Raw genomic sequence first — 18592 nt, forward strand, 5'->3', positions numbered from 1 at the left:
CACAACAGGTTCCCTCCTATGCATGCACCACAGTTCCTGCACGGCATGGACTTTGCATTCCATGCCGTGCAGGACTTTTTTTTGCCATTCCCATTGCACTGCCCATTTTCAGAGGCACAGACTTGGGACTGCCAAATAAAAGCCCACCAGACACGAGAAACACTCATAAATTTGGTGGGCAGCCAGACCACAGGTTTAGTGGTGGGGGAGCGAGTGCTGGCATGGCGGTCCGCTTCCGCACCGCCAAACTCTTAATCAGACCCTTAGTATAATACATCCCTACTAACCACACATCATTGTGCTTGCACACACCTACCAACATAGACCTGCACCAACATCATCCTATACCAATTTCCGACCATCATTCAATCGCACAGTCACCATTTTGCAATGCTCAACAGAGTTACTTCGTAAACGCTATCAGAACATAACTGAACCTTTCAACCACCTATAAATCCAAGCTTTATCAGTAGTAATAGGAGTGACAGTTAAGATGTACTAAGTCAGGAGAGGAAACTTAAGGTAGCATCTTCACTTATAAGTTTTTTGATTTGTTAGTTTTTATGGAGAAGGCACTGTAAACTTATATCACATTTAACTCTCTTTCAGCTTTATTTAGAGGATAATGCATGCATCATCTCACTGTCATAGTACAAGTATATTGTAGTTTTAAAACAAGCAGAATCGCAAATAAAATGATAATTCACATGAGACTAAAAAAATAACCTCTTGGTATCTTGTATGTATGTAAAAAGGTATGTGTAAAGTGCAAACCTGCCTTGAGTGTAATGGAGCTTTTACCATGGGAAGGCATCCTGGTATATAATCAAGGACCTTTTGCAATTTAACTCCCACGAATACTCTGGGTCAATTTTTTAACTCTCCTGATTTTTGCAAACGCGAGAAAATTAAGAAAGGAAGAGGACTCTGTCTAATATTACACCCACATTAGAGTGCTTGTGCCTCCACCGCACTGGACCAGGGGCTCTGGGCTCTTATTTATTCATTTCTATCCACACTTTACCCGAAGGATAGCAAATAGTGGGTGACCTGTTACCTGCCCATGTGTCCTGTTTCCAGCTGAGGACAGTTGTGTAGGAGAGTGTGTAACCGCAGCCGCTCTACCGTAACCTGCTGCACTGAGTGCATCACAGAGGAGTGGGTGAATACTCAGGGTCACCTATCACCTGCCCATTGTGCACTGGGTAACAGGGCTCAGGGATGCATGACTGCTGACCCCTGCTTCCTTTGTTTCCCGCAGCATTATGCAGACATTTAGAAGAGCAGATTATGGAATATCTTTGACCCCCCTCCACTTTCCTAATCCTCTTCGCAATTGGGGCACAGGAATGGGTGATAGATGCCCGTCACAGATTAGCCCCTGCTCCATGGGCCACACCACTGTGTGGCCTATGGATAAGGATTACTTGTCACCCTTTGAGGCCCAATTGAGGCATCAGCTTTAACCACAGAGGTGCAACTCCGCCTCTGTAAGAAGCACACTTTCAGCTTGGTTGTTGTGACTGCAATTTGTTTTAGAATCAATGATAATAATCAGATGCTCTATTCTCATTTCTTTAGATGCAGTTACATTTTCTCTTTTACACCCGCTCCTTTTAAATGATATTGTACATCCTCTTATAGTTTATAGAACTAAATAACATATTTTTTTAAATAAATGACTATTTGTCTTCTCTGTTTTTTGTACTGAAAGGGTTTCCTCTTCCCCTTTGTAAATGCAGGAGAAAATATGTTTTAGGGGCGGGCAGTGGTCTCGGACACTGTTGTACATTGTAAATTGCGACTCGCAATTTGCGACTCACTCTCAAGCTCAAATTGCAAGTCGCAATTTACACTGGTCATACATCTGGTCCTAAGTCACTAATGTTTACATTTGTGTATATATTCGTCAACTGCTGGCCCATTCTTACAATCTGCCACTCACCCATCTTCAAAATCATAGACATGAAGTCACCAATGTGGAGGCACCTTTGTGGATCAGCCATACCTATTCTTTGAAAAGTATGAGAATATTGACAGCAGAATGTGACTGTAGGCCTGTTTATGGTATGAGAATGCTGTAGGTGGTGTGAGACTGCTACTCTGTAACAGTGCTTAATTTGTAACATAACGAGTGCTAGTGCTCAAAGCAATGCTCAAAATACAGTGAACCATGCTGATGAATGTCCTCATGCTGAATACCAAGGCTGCCTAAACCTGAATCCACCTCATGCCTGTTTGATGCATTGCCAGACATTACCTGCCCCTTTATCTCACTCTTGCAAGCTCCGGCTTTCTTCCTTGTTGACAGTTTTTTCGTCTTCTCTTCCTTCTTCTTTGCCATTCGTGTTTTTTCCACAGAATTACTGATGGCGCGAGACTACCAGTTCAGGATATTTCTAAACACACATACTCACCAGGGCCCATATATATACACACTTTGAACCGGTAATCTATTTTCCTGCCTATCAAGAGTTTTACAAAATATACCTGAATACCATAACTTAGCAATTTCCTTGTCACTTATATATATTTTAATCACTGAGGAACATAGATCTGGCAGTTAGAATAATAGGTAGTATGACAATTTACATTTACCATAAAAATAACCACAGACTCAGGCAGTTTTAAATACTTTATCTATGCAATATTTTGTGAGTCAAAAACCAGTGCAGACTAATCAACAGTTTCTCAAGAATAAGAATAATGATCAAAGCAAGTAGCTTTGAAGACTTAATCAAAATTCTAGACATTGGTACCTGGGAAGGGTGAAGAAGGGAAGACAGTACATGGACATGCCACACAGATTTATATTTACCTAGAATGGTGCGTGGACCAACCCCAGCCAAGGGCTTTAAAGAAAGGGTTCCGGACTAGACAGGAGCCAACAGGTCAGGACAGGTGCAGGACAGGACAGGTAACCTCCACTAAGTGCAATGCCAAGATTACAACCCTCTCCACAGCTACTATCGGACCCCGACTGAGCAGATCGATTCTTCTCCCTCAGCAAATTCCCGATTCTCCTTTCAGAGTGCCCGACCAGCACTCTGCTCTTGATTCTCCTTCAACATTCGTTGGGTCAGTGACAGATCTGTGACAAGTCGGACAATCTAACTAACTGAGCCTACCTTAGTTATACCAATTTCCAGGCTATGTACCACCCCCATTGTTGCAAATTTGTGTATTCCCTTTGTTTGATTGGTCAAAAAGACGGGGAGTGGTCATCATACCATACTAGTATGATCTCATTTTTATTGACTCAATAGTTCTAAATTCCCACCCATAAATTTATTTCCCATGTTTTTTATTCCGCCCAGCATTATTTCCTTTAATTTCATATACAATGTAAAACAATTTATTTTATTTTGTTCTTTTCTCTGGGTCAGAAGGTTAGGTTCCCAGGCGCATCACTTGTAAGATGGGACTTGGCACTGGTTCAATGATATAGCTTGAGGTCTCGCAGTACTTTCAGGACATGCATACTCAGGTTTCAAGATGGCGCTACAAGTCACCCTTCAGGCACAATTCCGAGCTATTAGTAAAGTCAAAGAAAGACACGTTAGAATACAAAAATAAATTAATGCACAGTATACCACTTATTCCTACTCTAATCCCATTTATTTTATTTTAACTAATGCATTAGCAGTTAAGCAAACACATGAGGTTTAGTTTAGGCAGAAGCATATGCATTAGCATGTGAGTTCCTGGTACTACTGCGCAGCCGCAAAGAACTCCCACCAAACGCAAAGTACGTCATACTATGTAGATGCAGTAGACCACGCGCAGAAGTGTTCCAGCGTTTTTGGCAGCCATTTTAGGACACTCGGGTCACTGGTTAGTAAAAGTACATTGTTAAGCTACCATTAGATACTGAAATGTTCGTATGGTGCAATATTAGAATTCACAAAACAAATTGGTTAATAAGTTACATGTTATTTCGAGAGAGTTGAGGCCGAGCAAGTTTCGTTACGTATGAAACCCCTAGTTACCTGTTTTACCTAATGACTCTACCCATGGACTGGCAGATGTATTATTAATGATTCAGACCATCCATGTGTCTACTTTTGAGACCCTTTGCTCAGTGATCACTGGTAGACCACCCACAACCACCAATCCCCTTGATAGATCATCATTACACAGCAAGGGATTGCCTTTAGTGTTGCCACAAACATCACTTGCACCAGTGAACAGTGTCTCAGCCCCTCAGACTCTTCTCTGGAACTCTGCCCCCTGCTTCACAAGAACAGCTCTTTAGCAGTTACTTGCCTGTCCCTCTGCACCAACCCAACAGGCACTGTTTGAACGAGGCAACTAAGTTTGGATTAGAGACTCCATAGTGTGTCATGCTGTGTTGAAATGACCCTGGTGCATCTGCCACAAATGCCATGGTATGCTTCTGATGGCATGGTATGCAACTGCTGTATTTTTCCGTGAAACCTGTCATAGCTTGCTGTGCCAGAGGATCAGATGAAGGGCAGTGGGCAGTAACTATGCACCTCCTAAGCAATTCTTTTGGGAATGTGGGGAGAGGATTAATAGGGTGGTCAAGGGAAACTGGGCGTCATTGGTTTCAAATGGGGCCTTTACCCTATATATATGCTTAAGAAAATAATCAATGTAAAGACCATTGCCAAAAGCTTCATTGTGTAAAACACCTTCTTATTATATTAGGTACAGAATTCACAATGTCCGACCATTTCCTATCTTATTTGTCAGATAGTTCACATTGTAAATCTTTGAAGTGCATGCCGGAGTTCCCAAGGTTAGAGAGTTCAAAATGTAAACCCCCTAATTATTGTAATTGTCAGAGAGTTAACTAAATAAAACCACGTCGTATTTTTTTGCCACTGCATTTCACTTTACAAAGTCCCTTCCTGCTGTATTTCATACAGGACTCTGTTGAAAATATCTACGTCAATTATGAGCAATGCAACTTATTCTTCGGCGACTATCACAGCTTCAGATCTATCAAATGCCTTTGAAGAACAAAATCATGAGAGCAGTGGCACCAGAGCATCTCTCAGAGTTTCATTTTATACTTTGTGTGAAAAGCTGAGCCGTGGCAGACAACGGAAGCTCTGTCCCAATCTGTCCTGTGCCATACCTCAAAATCAAGGCTGTGCCACATTAAAGAAGCATGCACAGCATAATGCCATACTTCTGGATATGAATAGGAAACAGCTCATTTTTTATGGAAAGTATAGACACAAAGTACAAGGATGTTGTCCAAAAATGGACTGTGTTAAATGCTTAGGGGTTTGTGAAATTCGTGTAATTCCTTTTGCGTAATTATGGAAAATGTCAGGAAAATTAAGCCTAATTACCCAAACCGCAAATCTGCCATTTTTCAGCATATTATAGTGCAAAATGCAACCTTGCGCCAATTTTGGACACGAAGACAGACACACTTCATATAAAAAAATACCCAAAGACCGTAAGTGCTCCAAATAAGAGCCACTCAAATTGTTATCCTCATTTTGCGCATGAATGTATAAGGAGTGGAAAGGGACTTTATGACATCCAAATACTGTGCCTTCACTCTCCCAACTTTACTGATCCGGCAACTGAGAGCATCCCTTTGTTGGAGCTGTCAGGATTAGTCTTTATATATCCTTTACCATAATCAATAATTCTTTGTAAAGTGGGGGGAGCTAGCCTTCCCGGCTACTCGGCGGGAATGATTCCCGTCTGAATTATTGTCACCGCTTTAATCATTGGATATATTGCTTTTATTTGTGACCCTTCATTGCTTTACAAGTTGAATGCATAGTGGTTTTCCCAGATTTCCCAAAAGTTAGATTTTTTAGTGGACTTTCCTTTCCTATCCATTTCATGTGTTGTTATTATAGAATTTAGCCAATCCCCGTGTAATGGTGGTATTGGTTTAACCCAATTCAGGCATATCTCTCTTCTTGCCAGAAGTATTAGTACAAATAATAAATGTCCCTCTTTTCTGGTTAGCTTCTCCTCACTTAAGTCAATCTCGGTGTTAATCCCAAAAATAATTAAAGTTGTACTTACTTCTAGATGTTTTCCCAGTACCCGGCATATCGTCTTACCCACTTCCTGCCAGAAAAAGTCCAAGACGTGACAGCCTTGAAACATATGCAGGTCGTCTGCTTTTTCTAGCTTGCATTTTGGGCAGGACTTTAAGCTGGCTCCTTTGAATTTTAATAATCTTTTGGGTGTCCAATATGCCCTATGTAATGTGAATAGGTGGTTTCTCTTCAGCCGTGCAGGTTTAATGATTTTTTTTTTTTAAGTTTGAAGTTTATTGAAATAAAAAGAGGCAAGAACAGAAAATGAAGAAACAATCAAGAGTTATGAGAAACATGAAATCATTCTTACATATGAACGAAATTAATGGAGGAAAACTTATGTATAAAACATAAAAGAGGCATTGAATGTGAAGAGCATAGGGGGATGAGGAAATATCTCAAATTATGAAAGCATAAAAGTAATATGGTAAAACAGTAGATGTAATGATAACATAATAAACGAAATAAAGTAAAGTAATGCATTCATGGTGGTTTACAAACTTCAACATTACGTATCGGAGATGAGGGAGGAGGCCTAGCAACTTTGGATAAATAATCAGTGAGGGGAAGCCATAAAAGATCACGTTTGATTGCTAAGGAAATAGGAGAGACAAAATTAGTGTCAAGTCTGTGATTAAAGCAGACTGCGTTCCACCAAGCAGCAAAAGAAACATCATTAGCTTGTTTCCAATGTGATGTAATATGGTGGAAAGCAATAGCTATACAAAGATCAAGTAATTTGTGTTTGTGATGGGAGTCTGCAAAAACAGGAGAGAGGGAACCTAAGAAAATGTGTGTAATGGAGAATGGAACTGTAAAATTGAAAATCTTTTGTAATTGGGACCAAACTAAGTGCCAGAAACATAAAACAGGAGGACATTCGAATAACATGTGGTTCAGATCAGCCAAAGGGGATGAGCAGGACCAACAAGTAGATGGAGTGTCTGGGGAAAAGGATGACAGAAGTAATGGAGTGAATAGTATACGATTATAAATAAAGAATAAGGTTTGTGTAGTATTTGCAGCTCTGGAAGTACTCTGAATCTTAGACCAAATTTTGTCCCATAAAATGAGGGACCATGTGTGAGATAAATCTTTTTCCCAAGCCAACTCAACTTTAGATTTTGTACGATCAGCAAAGGACTGTAGAGATTTATAAATAAATGAAGCAGAAAGAGATTGGTCGATAGCATTAGAGATTGAAAAATTTGTGGTAGGGATAGAGTTAGAGGGCGGGAGCGAATAAAGATATTGGGTAAGGGACGGAAGCAGTGATAAATATTGTTTACGGGATGAGGAAGGTAGGGAGAATTGTGTTTGGAGATCGTGAAAAGGAAGAGGCTGATTGTCTGAGAGAAGTTGTGAGACCCATTTTAGACCGAGGGAGTGCCAGGTTTTCCAATATAAGGAACGATTACGGATTTTGAGGAATTTATTATGCCAGATAGGTTGGGTGTGAGTGGAGGAGGCAGATGGGTAAGTGGATAATAAATATGGACGAAGAAGAGAGCAAGAGTGAGAGATGATAGGGGAACATAGGGATGATACCTTAGAGGTAAAGGATAAAACTTCTTGAAAGTCGTAAGGATGAAGTAAAGAAGATTCTAATGTGAGCCACAGGGGAGGAATGCGAGGAAGATCAGAGGAGAGCCACCGCATGGCTTGCTTTAAAGAAAAAGCATTGTGATATGATTTAAAATGAGGGAATTTGACACCACCGAGGGATTTATCTTTTTTCAGGTAAGAGAGAGCTATCCGAGATTTTTTGCCTTTCCACAAAAATTTTAATAGAAGGGAGTCTATCGATTTGAAATAATGATCTGGGATACGGATGGGAATCATGGAGATAGAATAAAGGACTAAGGGCGCTAGCATCATTTTGATGGAGTCCAATCGACCCCACCAAGAAAGGAAAAGAGGATTCCAACGAGATATTGACGCAGTGATTTTATTAGAGAGAGATTCGAAATTAAATTTAAGAGAGTCTGGAATACGGGGAGCAAACCAGATACCTAAATATTTAATCTTCGTGGGTTGCCAGGAAAAGCCAGAGGAGTCAAAGAGATGTTTCTGACATAAGGGGTTTAAGGGTAGAATTTCGCATTTATCCGTGTTGAGACGATAACCTGAAACGGCGGAAAAAGAAGAAACTTGATGAAGGAAGGAAGGGAGAGTAGTTTGAGGATTTGAACAATAAAATAAAATGTCATCAGCGTAAACAGATAATTTAGCTTGTGTCTGAGGGCCATAGTGAAAACCAGAAATTGTGTCATCGAGTCGAATCTTAGTTAAAAAGGGTTCTAAGGCTATAATAAACAGAAGAGGGGATAGGGGGCATCCTTGACGTACCCCTCTTTGAAGAGGAAAATAGTCGGAAATCATACCATTTGCAAAGATTGAAGCGTGGGGGCTAGAATAGAGTAAAGATATCAGAGATATGAATTTAGGGGGGAAGCCAAACCATCGGAGAGCTTGAAACATAAAGTCCCATCCTATTCTATCGAATGCTTTTTCAGCGTCTAGGGAGATGGCAGCGAGGGGGGCAGAAAGGGAGGGAGCCTTACTCAAAATATTGAAGAAGACACGAGAATTATCTGATGATAGGCGACCTTTAACGAATCCGGATTGTTCAGGGCCTATAAGTTCAGGTAGTAAGGGATCTAATCGGAGAGCTATAATTTTGGCGAAGATTTTATAATCAGTGTTTACTAGTGATATGGGACGATAATTTTTGCAAAGGGTATGATCTTTGTCGGGTTTAGGTATTAAACAAATCAATGCTTCTTGGAAAGTACCTTGAGAGGAGCCAGAAGCTGCAAAAGATTGGAATAGCAAATGTAATTTTGGGAGAAAAAGGGAGGAAAAGTGATGGTAGAACTCAATGGTAAATCCATCGGGTCCTGGTGCTTTACCTCGACGAAGGATAGAAATTACATGAGAGATTTCCGAAGGAGTAATGTCCAAATCCAATGAGGGAAAGTCAAGATGAGAAGATTCTGGAGGAGGGATGTCCTGAAAGTAAGTAAGAAGGTCATGAGGGTCTGGAGTAGATTCGGGAGTGTAGAGATTTTGGTAAAAGGAAACAAATTGAGCTAATATGTCTTTATCCTTAAAGAAAGATGTTCCATTTGGGCCTTGTAAGGATTCAATTTTCGTTCGTTCTTTACGTATTTTAAGATAATTAGCCAGGAGTTTGCCCATCTTGTTCTGTCCGCCATAATAGCGGGAATTGCATTTTAGAAGGGAATTTGAGGCTGCGTTGGTGGTATATTTATTAAAATCAAATTTGGCAGAAATTAATTCACAAAGGGAAGATTCAGAGTGTGAATTATAATAAGCATACTCCAATTTCTTAATTTTATCTAATAGTTGAGTTGACTTAGAGATTGATTGTTTTTTCTTCTGTGAAACAAAATTAATAATAAATCCTCGTGCAGCTGCCTTAAACGAGTCCCAAATCATGACAAAGGAAGAGTCGGGAGGGCGGTTGAGTGTAATAAATTCAGTAGAAAAGTTTTTAAATTGGGTGCAAAAATTAGAATCAAGGAGTAAAGAATTATTAAATCTCCAACGGCCTGAATGAGGGGAGTAGGGGATAAGGTCAATGTCCACAAAAACGGGAGCATGGTCTGAAATGAGGATGGAACCTATGTCTGAATGAATGGCGAGTTGTGCTAATGGTTTGCTGAGGAAGAGGTAATCAATACGTGATTGGGAGTGATGAGTGGGGGAATAGAAAGTATATTCTCTGAGGTCTGGGTTACAAAGCCTCCAAATGTCAACTAAAGCATTATTCTGTATAGAGGAGATAAACTGGGTATGCATTTTGGAAGGAACAAATTTAACTTTTGAATTTCTGTCTATAAAGGGGTCAAATACTTGGTTGCAATCACCGCCAAGAATAACATATTGGTCATTAAGGGTAACAAGTTTATCCGAAATAGCAGGCCAGAACAATTTATCAACACCAGTAGGGGCATAAATATTGAAAATAACCAGCGGTATTTTATCTATAAGAAGATTAACAATAACCCATCGACCATTAGCATCGCACTCTTCAGATACAATTGAAACATTTAACTTTTTATGACAAAGTATAACTGTACCATTTTTCTTACCCATAGCAGGAGAATAAAATACGTGACCCACCCAACATCGCTTAAGTTTAGTAGCCTCCAAGTCTGTAAGGTGGGATTCTTGAAGGAGGGCTACATCTGCTTTGAGTCTGGTTAAATGCGATAAAACTCGTTGACGTTTAATGGGGTTATTTAACCCCTTAACATTCCAGGTGACTACTCGGAATGTAAATTAGCAAGAGAATGATATAAAAGAGAAAATGTAGTAGGAATGGAGTTAAGAAAGGCTGAAAGAGGTAGTAAGAATGCAAAAACGAATTTATGAGAGAGGTAGAGAGAGAAAAAAGTTGAGAGTAAGAGAAGTGAGAGCTAGAGAAAAGAGTAAAGATAGAAAACAGTAAGAGGAGTGATAGTAAACTAGGAAGCATAGAAGAAAGAGAAGGTAGAAGAAAAAGAGGAAACATACCAACAAATACAATAGAAGAAGAGGGGTGACGACGCCAAAAGAGGACGACATCGACAACTGAAACTCACGTGACCGAACACTCGAGGAACCAGCATAGGAGCAATTGAGGAAAGCGAAAATACACCAGGGTGAGGAACATGAGGAGGGGATCTGTAGGAAGACAAAAATTGAAAAGGTGAAGTGAAGGAAACATATGAAGACCAAATACATAAATGTACAAGAGTAGATACAATAAGTGTGGATTAAGTAAAACAAATTAGGATTTAGAGAACATTGAGATACATTAGGAAATGAGAGGAGGAAATAATGTTGTCAAACAGGGAAGACACATGATAAATTAAACTGGTCGTGCAGTGTCCATATTGACAGCTTCATGAAAACGAAGAAACTCTTCAAGGGCGTGTGGTTCTTCAAAAGTCGTGGTCTTTTCTTTGTAAGTCACCTTGAAGAGGCATGGGTGAAGTAAGCCAAACCTGGCACCAAGGTCCCGAAGTCGTGGTCGTAAGTCAAGGAACTGCTTCCGACGGTCGGCTGTTGGTTTAGCTACATCTTGAGAAAGATATAAACGATGACCTTCCCACATAAGTTGTTTTTTCGCTTTTGCTGCAGAAAGTACTTGGAGGAGATCAGTATACTGCAAGAATAACATGATGACTCCGCGGGGTTTGGTGGAAACTTTCGGACCAAGTCTGTGTGCGCGTTGAATGTTGAGGGAGGAAGAAGGAGGAAGATCTAGAATTTTCTGTAAGAAGGTTTGGAAGAATTCGGTTGGATTTGACCCTTCTGTGTGCTCCGGAAGATTATAAAGGCGTAGGTTATTTCTTCGATTTCTATTTTCCAACTCTTCCGTCTGCCTTCGTAGGAGAGAGACATCCTTCTCCAACATCGAAATTCGTGCGCAGGAAGCCTGAAGAGACTCCGTAGATTGTTCCACCAAGAGAACCCTTGATTCAAGTGTTGACCATTTATCATGGAGAAATTGCAAAGTTTTGGTAGTCTCAGCCATAAATGGTTTAAGTGCGCGAAGTTCTTCAAGGATAAGATCCATGGAAGCTGAGTGCGACGAGGAACCTGGAGAGGGAGGATTGTTCTTCAGACGTTTGGTAGAACCAGGTTGGAGAAGCTTACTAGACAGATTAGTTTTAGGAATTGCTCCCTGTGTAGCCTCTGGTTTTTGAGGTGCTAGTTCATCCATGTTGTGCGTCGTAGAGTCAGAATCTGAGGACTGACGAGAAACGACCTTGGGAGCAGTAAGCTTGAGGTTGCGCAATTTTTCCATGTAAGGCAAGAGAAAAGTACAGCAGTGCTGCTACAGAATCCCAGAAAGGAAATTATGTGAAGAATTCCTCTTTCGTACGAAAATCCTCCTCAAAAGAAGTAAAATAGAGTAGAGTGCGCCATAAGCATGGAAGCCGTGAAGAAAAGGCGCCAACCACTTTGAGAGGGCATTAAGTAGAGGAAGTAGGCTAGTGAAAGCAACGTGGAGTTTCAAAAACACAGAAGATGAAAAATTGCAGCTGTAGGAGCATGTTGTAAGAGCAAGTGGCTGAGTAAGGCGGAGGATTCACAGAACAGTTCGTATGGTGAGGTTCACATGAGTGAAAACCGCTATTGAAAAGATCGCGGTAAAAGAAAATGGCGGCCGCCAGAATAGCGAACCGCGTCACTCGGAAAAAGAGCACATTCCGATGGAATTAAGAGACAGGGAATATAGCGTCCTGCTCACCTCACATTCCGATTGTCAATTATGTGCATTGGATCGAAGAAGCCTCGGTGTAAGTTGAGATAATTGCCGGTGCTCGAGCTTCGTCAGCGGAGCCTCGCCGTCAAGCCGCCATCTTGTGCGGCGCTCAAGCCACGCCCCCAGCCAGGTTTAATGATTGACCAGCATTTTCCAACAGATTTCTGCCATAAGTTTTGCAGGTCCGGCCCTGTAATGTCTGTACTCCAGGTTGACTTTGGGATCAAGAAATTCTCTTCTCCTGCAGCGATTAAGGCCCAATACCATCTTGATATTTCCTTCTTTATTGGGGTGATCTTAGTCATTTCCTTATCCAGGTATGCATTTCCTGTTTTTTTATCCGTAAGTGAACTTGCCCAACTTGTTAGTTGGTAATATTTGAATTTTGACACTAATGAGTTAGTGATTTCTACTAGGTATTCCCAAGGGTCTATTGAGTTCGCCGTCATCAGCTGCCCCCATACGTTGATTCCAGCCGTTTTTAGTGGTGAAGACAGAGAATCTTTGAGGCATTCAGGAGTGCCGGGGGAATCCCAAATGGGGGCCATGGAGCTATAGTAAGGAATGGTCAAGGTGCTTCTGACTTGATACCATAATCTTACTGTATTGTTTAGTGTCTTTAATTTTATTTTTTTGAAGAATTTCAGATGTCCGAATTTAAAGAAAAAATAGTCGGTTTTGTTTGTCAGTATTTGGAGAAATTGGGGGTAGAACTCATATTTTTTTAACAGGGGTCTTGCGTTCTTGAACTGAAAGGCCCTGCAGTACTCAACGAGACCTGGGCTCGCTAGTCCCCCTTGTTCTTTTTTCCTCCTTATTTTGTTCCAGGCAAACCTTGATCCTTTTGATGCCCATATAAAACTTGCGATATCTCCCTGGATCTTCTTCAGGTAATCTCTCTTAAATTCCAGTGGTATTACATTGAAAAGGTAAGTAAATTTGGGGAGAATCGACATTTTTACCATGTTTGATCTTCCTATAAAATTTAATGGTAATCTGTCCCAAACTTTGAGAAGTTTTTTGGTCTCAAGTGCAATCCTGTTGAGATTTAACTGGGGCACTTTTCCTAAATCCTTGACTAGCGTTATATCCAAATATTTTATTTTGTGTTTGGAGTGCCACTCAAATTGTTGCGTAATTTCACATAAACAGCGTAATGCAGAATGTCAGAAACTTCACAAATTACCTTGGCGTAAATGACATTTCGCCGGGCCTAGTGTAAACGTGGTCATAGATGTTTACATCTTTGCCCTATGATGCACTGTATTACCTTTACGAATTCATGCAATTGTCTTTTCTATTGTTTATTGCTTCTATATTATACCTATTGTTTTCTTACTTTTAATATATTGTGTGAGTTAGTTGTAATATGTATTTTATCGATGCCAACACGAAAAATAAATATTAAGGGATTACTTAATTTGTAAAAAGACAGAGTACCTTTGAAAAACTTCTACACTACTATTCGGTAATTCACTCACTCTTAGGAGCTGAATTTTCGGTCTACGTTGTGACTCAATGAAAACTGCAGGGAACGCTCCATTAAAAAGGTGGAGACTCCAATTCCTGGTGTGTTATGTCAGTGCGTCTGGCTAAGAATGCTTCCCCACCCATCCCACTGAGGAAGGTTGTGTCCCACTGCACAGAATGTAATTGTAGACACCACCTAACAGCTCATAGCGCAAGTGCCAAATTCGAACATGTAGCATGTAGTCAAATATGTACTCCAAATATTTCTTGTTTGAAAGATGTTTTTATTTACATTTCAGAATTAAAATCCATGAAAATCCTCCAAGAAAAACATGTATAAGTTGTAATTTACGTGGAAAGAGGTGCCAGTATTATTCTGCAAAGTTCAGCAGAAGTGCAAAGTATTATTCATTATACTGCTACGGTAAGTTCTGTATGTGATCATGTTCATCTTACATTCTACATTTTTTAGTGGCATTCCCCACGGTCAACTATTGTGTAAGGGATAATATTACTGCTTGTCTACAACAGTTTCTGAGACATTGCTGGCTGCATGATCTAGCTTCTGGCGGGATTTGCGTGGAAAATGACAATATTTTATTATAATGTGTTAGAGAATTTGGGTCCAGGTGTACAAATAAGTGCTAAAAAATATTGGGGCAGATTTACAAGCCCCTTGCGCCACTTTTGTGCCATTTTTAACATGGGAAAAGTGACGTAAGGGTGGCGCAAGGGGCCTGTAAATAAGCACCATTGAGTGCAAATTGCCACCAGTATTTTGGTGACCAGAATTTGTTTTAACGAAAAAAACCTACGTAGTAATTGGTAGTCAGAGGGCTGCATTAGGGTTGGTGGTGCCCTTTGGCATCGCCTAGCATATTACGACTTGCCTCACTGCCAGCGATCTCATGGAGGTTCTTACTCCATGAAATTGCTGGCAGTGAGGAACAAAAGGGGGCCTTACAGGGTGCTCTTTTTGCCCTGTGCATAGAGGTGCATGCCCCCCTGTGTGCATGCACCTATTCCTGCGGGGCATGGACTGCACAGTCCATGCCATGTAGGAACCGGCACTGGCGGTCCTCCAGTGGTGCAATTTAAGGCTCACATATGTGCCTCTTAACTGTATCGCCGCACAACCACCACATAGCCAGACCACGATGATACTCATAATCTGGTGGGCTCGTGGCTGCCCTGTTTGGCAATGTGGGAGCGGGGTAGTGGCATGGTGCCCGCTACAACACCACCAAAGTCATAAACGGGCCCTTAGTATATAAATGAGTAAGAGTAAAATGGGAAACTAAATGTATATTGCACAGTTTTTTTGAGAGAGCAATCCTAGCTTCGAAAAGTAGCAGACCAATAGGAATAGAGAGCAACATTGTGCATACAATCTATGACAATCTGGAAATATATGAGCATACGTTGCAGTGAAAGTGGTGTAGAACATATGGTGGACAAAGAAAGTTTCGTAACTATCGTGGGCTTGATTTCAAGAGTGTCAATAGTGTTGCTTTAGGAGAAACCTTTATAAATGTAAAGTGTTACTCTTGTTTCATAACATTTCTTTCAAATTCCGTTAATCTAAATTCCATTTGTATGTTAAGTATATCACTTCTCTACGAGAATTTTTAGATCGAGGTTTTGAAATGTGGGAACTATTTAGCTATAATTGCAACTGCTCAAACAACATCATACAATGCAATGTTAGGATGTTGTGATAGTTTTGATCACCAGGATGACTCAAATTTGTACCTTACATTATTTATGCTGAAAAACTATCTTTCATACTTTTAAAAATATTTATTCAAGGATACGTGCTTTGTTTCCTGACACAGGTCCAGGTTTGCCAATTTTCACCGTACACCGTGGATACGATGATGCAGGTACCAACTTATTTTTATGCTATTTTATTTGTATGAACCTGTTCTGTTTTGGAGTTTGAATTAATTGAGAATATTGTTCATTGTACCAATCTCAGCTTACTAAAAGGCCAAGCAAATATATTATCATCAAACCTTGTTGTTTTTTGTCAAATTTTTGGTCTGCTTTTAATCGAAGGGCCATACATAAAAATGCACACTTCCCTGGTGTGAAGGGAGACAAAAAAAGTGCACTTCAGTTACAGTGAAAGATGCAAACCAAAGAGAGCCGGGAGTGCTCTTTGGAAGAAAATATTTCTGAGCGTTCATTAGCATCAAATTATAAGAGGTGGAAATGGAATACTGGCATTTCAGAGGACACACCCTTTGAGTCGCTTTCTCAGAATCTGTGTGGGTGGAGTAAAAGGGCCCGGTGATGTCAGCAGGTCACTGGGACTCACCCCGTTTGATTGCTGTTAGCTACTGCAGAAGTTGTATCAAACACAGACCAGGGCTTCTTATGCACTCAGTGCCAAACATTCCACCACCAAAATACCCTGGATGTAAATAAGCATGGACAAAGCTAATATGTTTCGATGCCTCACTTTAGCAGGCATTTGCAATGCAAATTGATCTCGCATTTGTGATTGTTAGAGTTATTGGGATTATTTTTTTTTAAGTTTGAAAGCTTTATTGAGATAAAATTGTTAATACAGTAAGGTGACATCAGCAAAACAAAATGCAAAAGGGGCATTCATGGGAGAAATTAAACATAGGCAGCTGGTGACACATTGAAAAATTCAAAGCATTTTTAGAGAAATATTTTTTGGGGGGGAGGAGAGGGAGGGAAGGGGATGAGAAACAATGCTAATACAGTTAAGAATAAAATGAAGATACGCATGTTAATTGGTGGCAATAAAGTACAGTAGATGCACAAATACTTAGAAAATATGTGGAATAAGAACCTTATCAAAAAACACAAGTAAAGAAAAGAAACTACATTAGTGAAATCTAAAACATGAAACTACAAGCAGGAGTACAACTGCTCAAGGAGGCCTAAAATTGTCACAGGAAAGCGGGGTGTATGACTTTTTGGCGAATTGATCTAAATATAGGGTAAGAGGCAACCAATAGAGTTCAACATTGCGAGAAGGTTTACAGCTGGATGCGAATGCAACATCCAATCTATGAGAGTGACATAAGAGGTTCCACCAACAAATTATGGAGAGTTTGGTCAAAGATTTCCAATTGGAAGCGATATGTTGGAGTGCAAGAGCTAGCATCAGGTCAAAAAGACCATGTGAATGTGGGGGAAGGTCAAAAGACTCTGAAAGGCTACCCAAAAACACCAAAGAAGTAGAAAAAGAAAGAGAAAGATTAAAAATACGGGAAATGCGAGACCAGACCTGCGTCCAGAAAAGACGGACTGAAGGACAGAGAAAGAAGAGATGAAAAAGATCAGCGTTGGGAGCATTACAGGTCCAACAGTTAGCAGTAGAAGAAGAGAGAAAACGAGAAAGAGAGAGGGGAGAAAGGTATAATCTGTGATAGAAGAAAAATAAGGATTGAGTGAGAGATGCAGTACGGGAGGTCTTCAAGGATTTAGCCCAAAGTTTGTCCCACAGAGAGGTTGGCCAGGAGCAACCAAAGTCCTTTTCCCAAGAGAGTTCCAATTTTAATTTGGGACGAGCAGGATCAGGAGCTGAAAAATATCGATAAATAAGAGAAGCCTTAGGAATAGTAAAAAGAATGGTAAGTAGAGAGGAAGGTGAAGTGGGTGTTACATCCGAAGGTAGAGAATAGTATCGATCAAGAACGGTTTCCATAAGGAGATAGTATTTTTTTGCAAACGAGGAAGGGCATCGAAAGTGGGATTGAAATTGAGGAAAGGAACAAGGAGTGGACCCATCAAAAAGATGGTGAACCCAGATGATACCTTTCGATCTCCATGAAGTCCAAGCAATAGATCTATTTCGTATGAGGATGAGTGAGTTATACCAAATGGGTGATAATAAAAAGGATTCGCGAGAAACCGAGACTGTGTATACCAAGGGCCTCAAAAGAGAAGAAGTGTGTTTGAATAATGGGGGATTAAGACATGGAGCCTTAGCAGTGAAGCGAATTGCATCTTGAAAAGAGTAAGGAAACAATAAGTCACGCTCAACAGAGAGCCAAAGGGGAGAAAAAGGGCCTATGTCATGCGATAGCCAGCGAGAAGCCTGACGAAGAGAGAAAGACTTATGGTAAAGTCGGAAATCTGGAAAATTAACCCCACCATTAGATTTTGATTGACGAAGGGCCAAGAGACAAATACGAGCTTTCTTCTGTTTCCAGAGAAACTTAGACAAAACTGAGTCAATACGACGGAAGTAGAGAGCCGTGATATGGATTGGAAGCATGGAGAGTAAATAAATCAGGATCGGAGCAATCATCATCTTGATCGAGTCAAGACGACCCCACCAGTTAAGGTATAGGGGGTTCCAAGAAGAGAGCAAAGAATCAATTCTAGAGATGACTGCAGACATGTTAAGTTGGATAGAGGATGAAAGAGAGTTATAGAAGAGAACGCCAAGATATTTTATTTTCTTACTGTTCCAAGTAAAGCCAGTAGAGGCAAAGAAGTGTGGAAGGGAAAATTTAGTTAAAGGAAGAATCTCCGTCTTATCCGAATTTATTTTATATCCGGAAACCAGGGAAAATTTCTGAAATTCATCTAATAAGAAAGGAACAGAGGTAACTGGATCTGAAATGAATAAAAGTATGTCATCCGCATAGGCAGATAGTTTCAGCTGATGAGTACCGTACGGAAGACCAGAAATGGAAGAATTGTTACGAAAAGAGGATATGAAGGGTTCAAGTGCTAAAATAAAAAGAAGGGGGGAAAGAGGGCAGCCTTGACGCACTCCACGTTTAAGTGTGAAAGGGGAGGTAAGTTGACCGTT

The 18592-nt window shown here is 40.4% G+C and overlaps 1 protein-coding gene across 1 annotated transcript in view; it reads left to right on the forward strand.

Annotated features, from left to right (window-relative positions):
* FAP (fibroblast activation protein alpha) overlaps window positions 1–18592 on the forward strand; it is a 662945-nt gene that overhangs the window by 370703 nt on the left and 273650 nt on the right. The window contains exons 16-17 of the mRNA XM_078681652.1: window positions 14091–14215; window positions 15627–15674. Of these exons, the coding sequence (XP_078537778.1) occupies window positions 14091–14215; window positions 15627–15674 (173 nt within the window). The remainder of the gene's footprint in view (window positions 1–14090; window positions 14216–15626; window positions 15675–18592) is intronic.

This window comes from Lissotriton helveticus, chromosome 3_1 (genome assembly GCF_964261635.1).
Source record: "Lissotriton helveticus chromosome 3_1, aLisHel1.1, whole genome shotgun sequence".
Classification (NCBI taxonomy): Eukaryota; Metazoa; Chordata; class Amphibia; order Caudata; family Salamandridae; genus Lissotriton; species Lissotriton helveticus.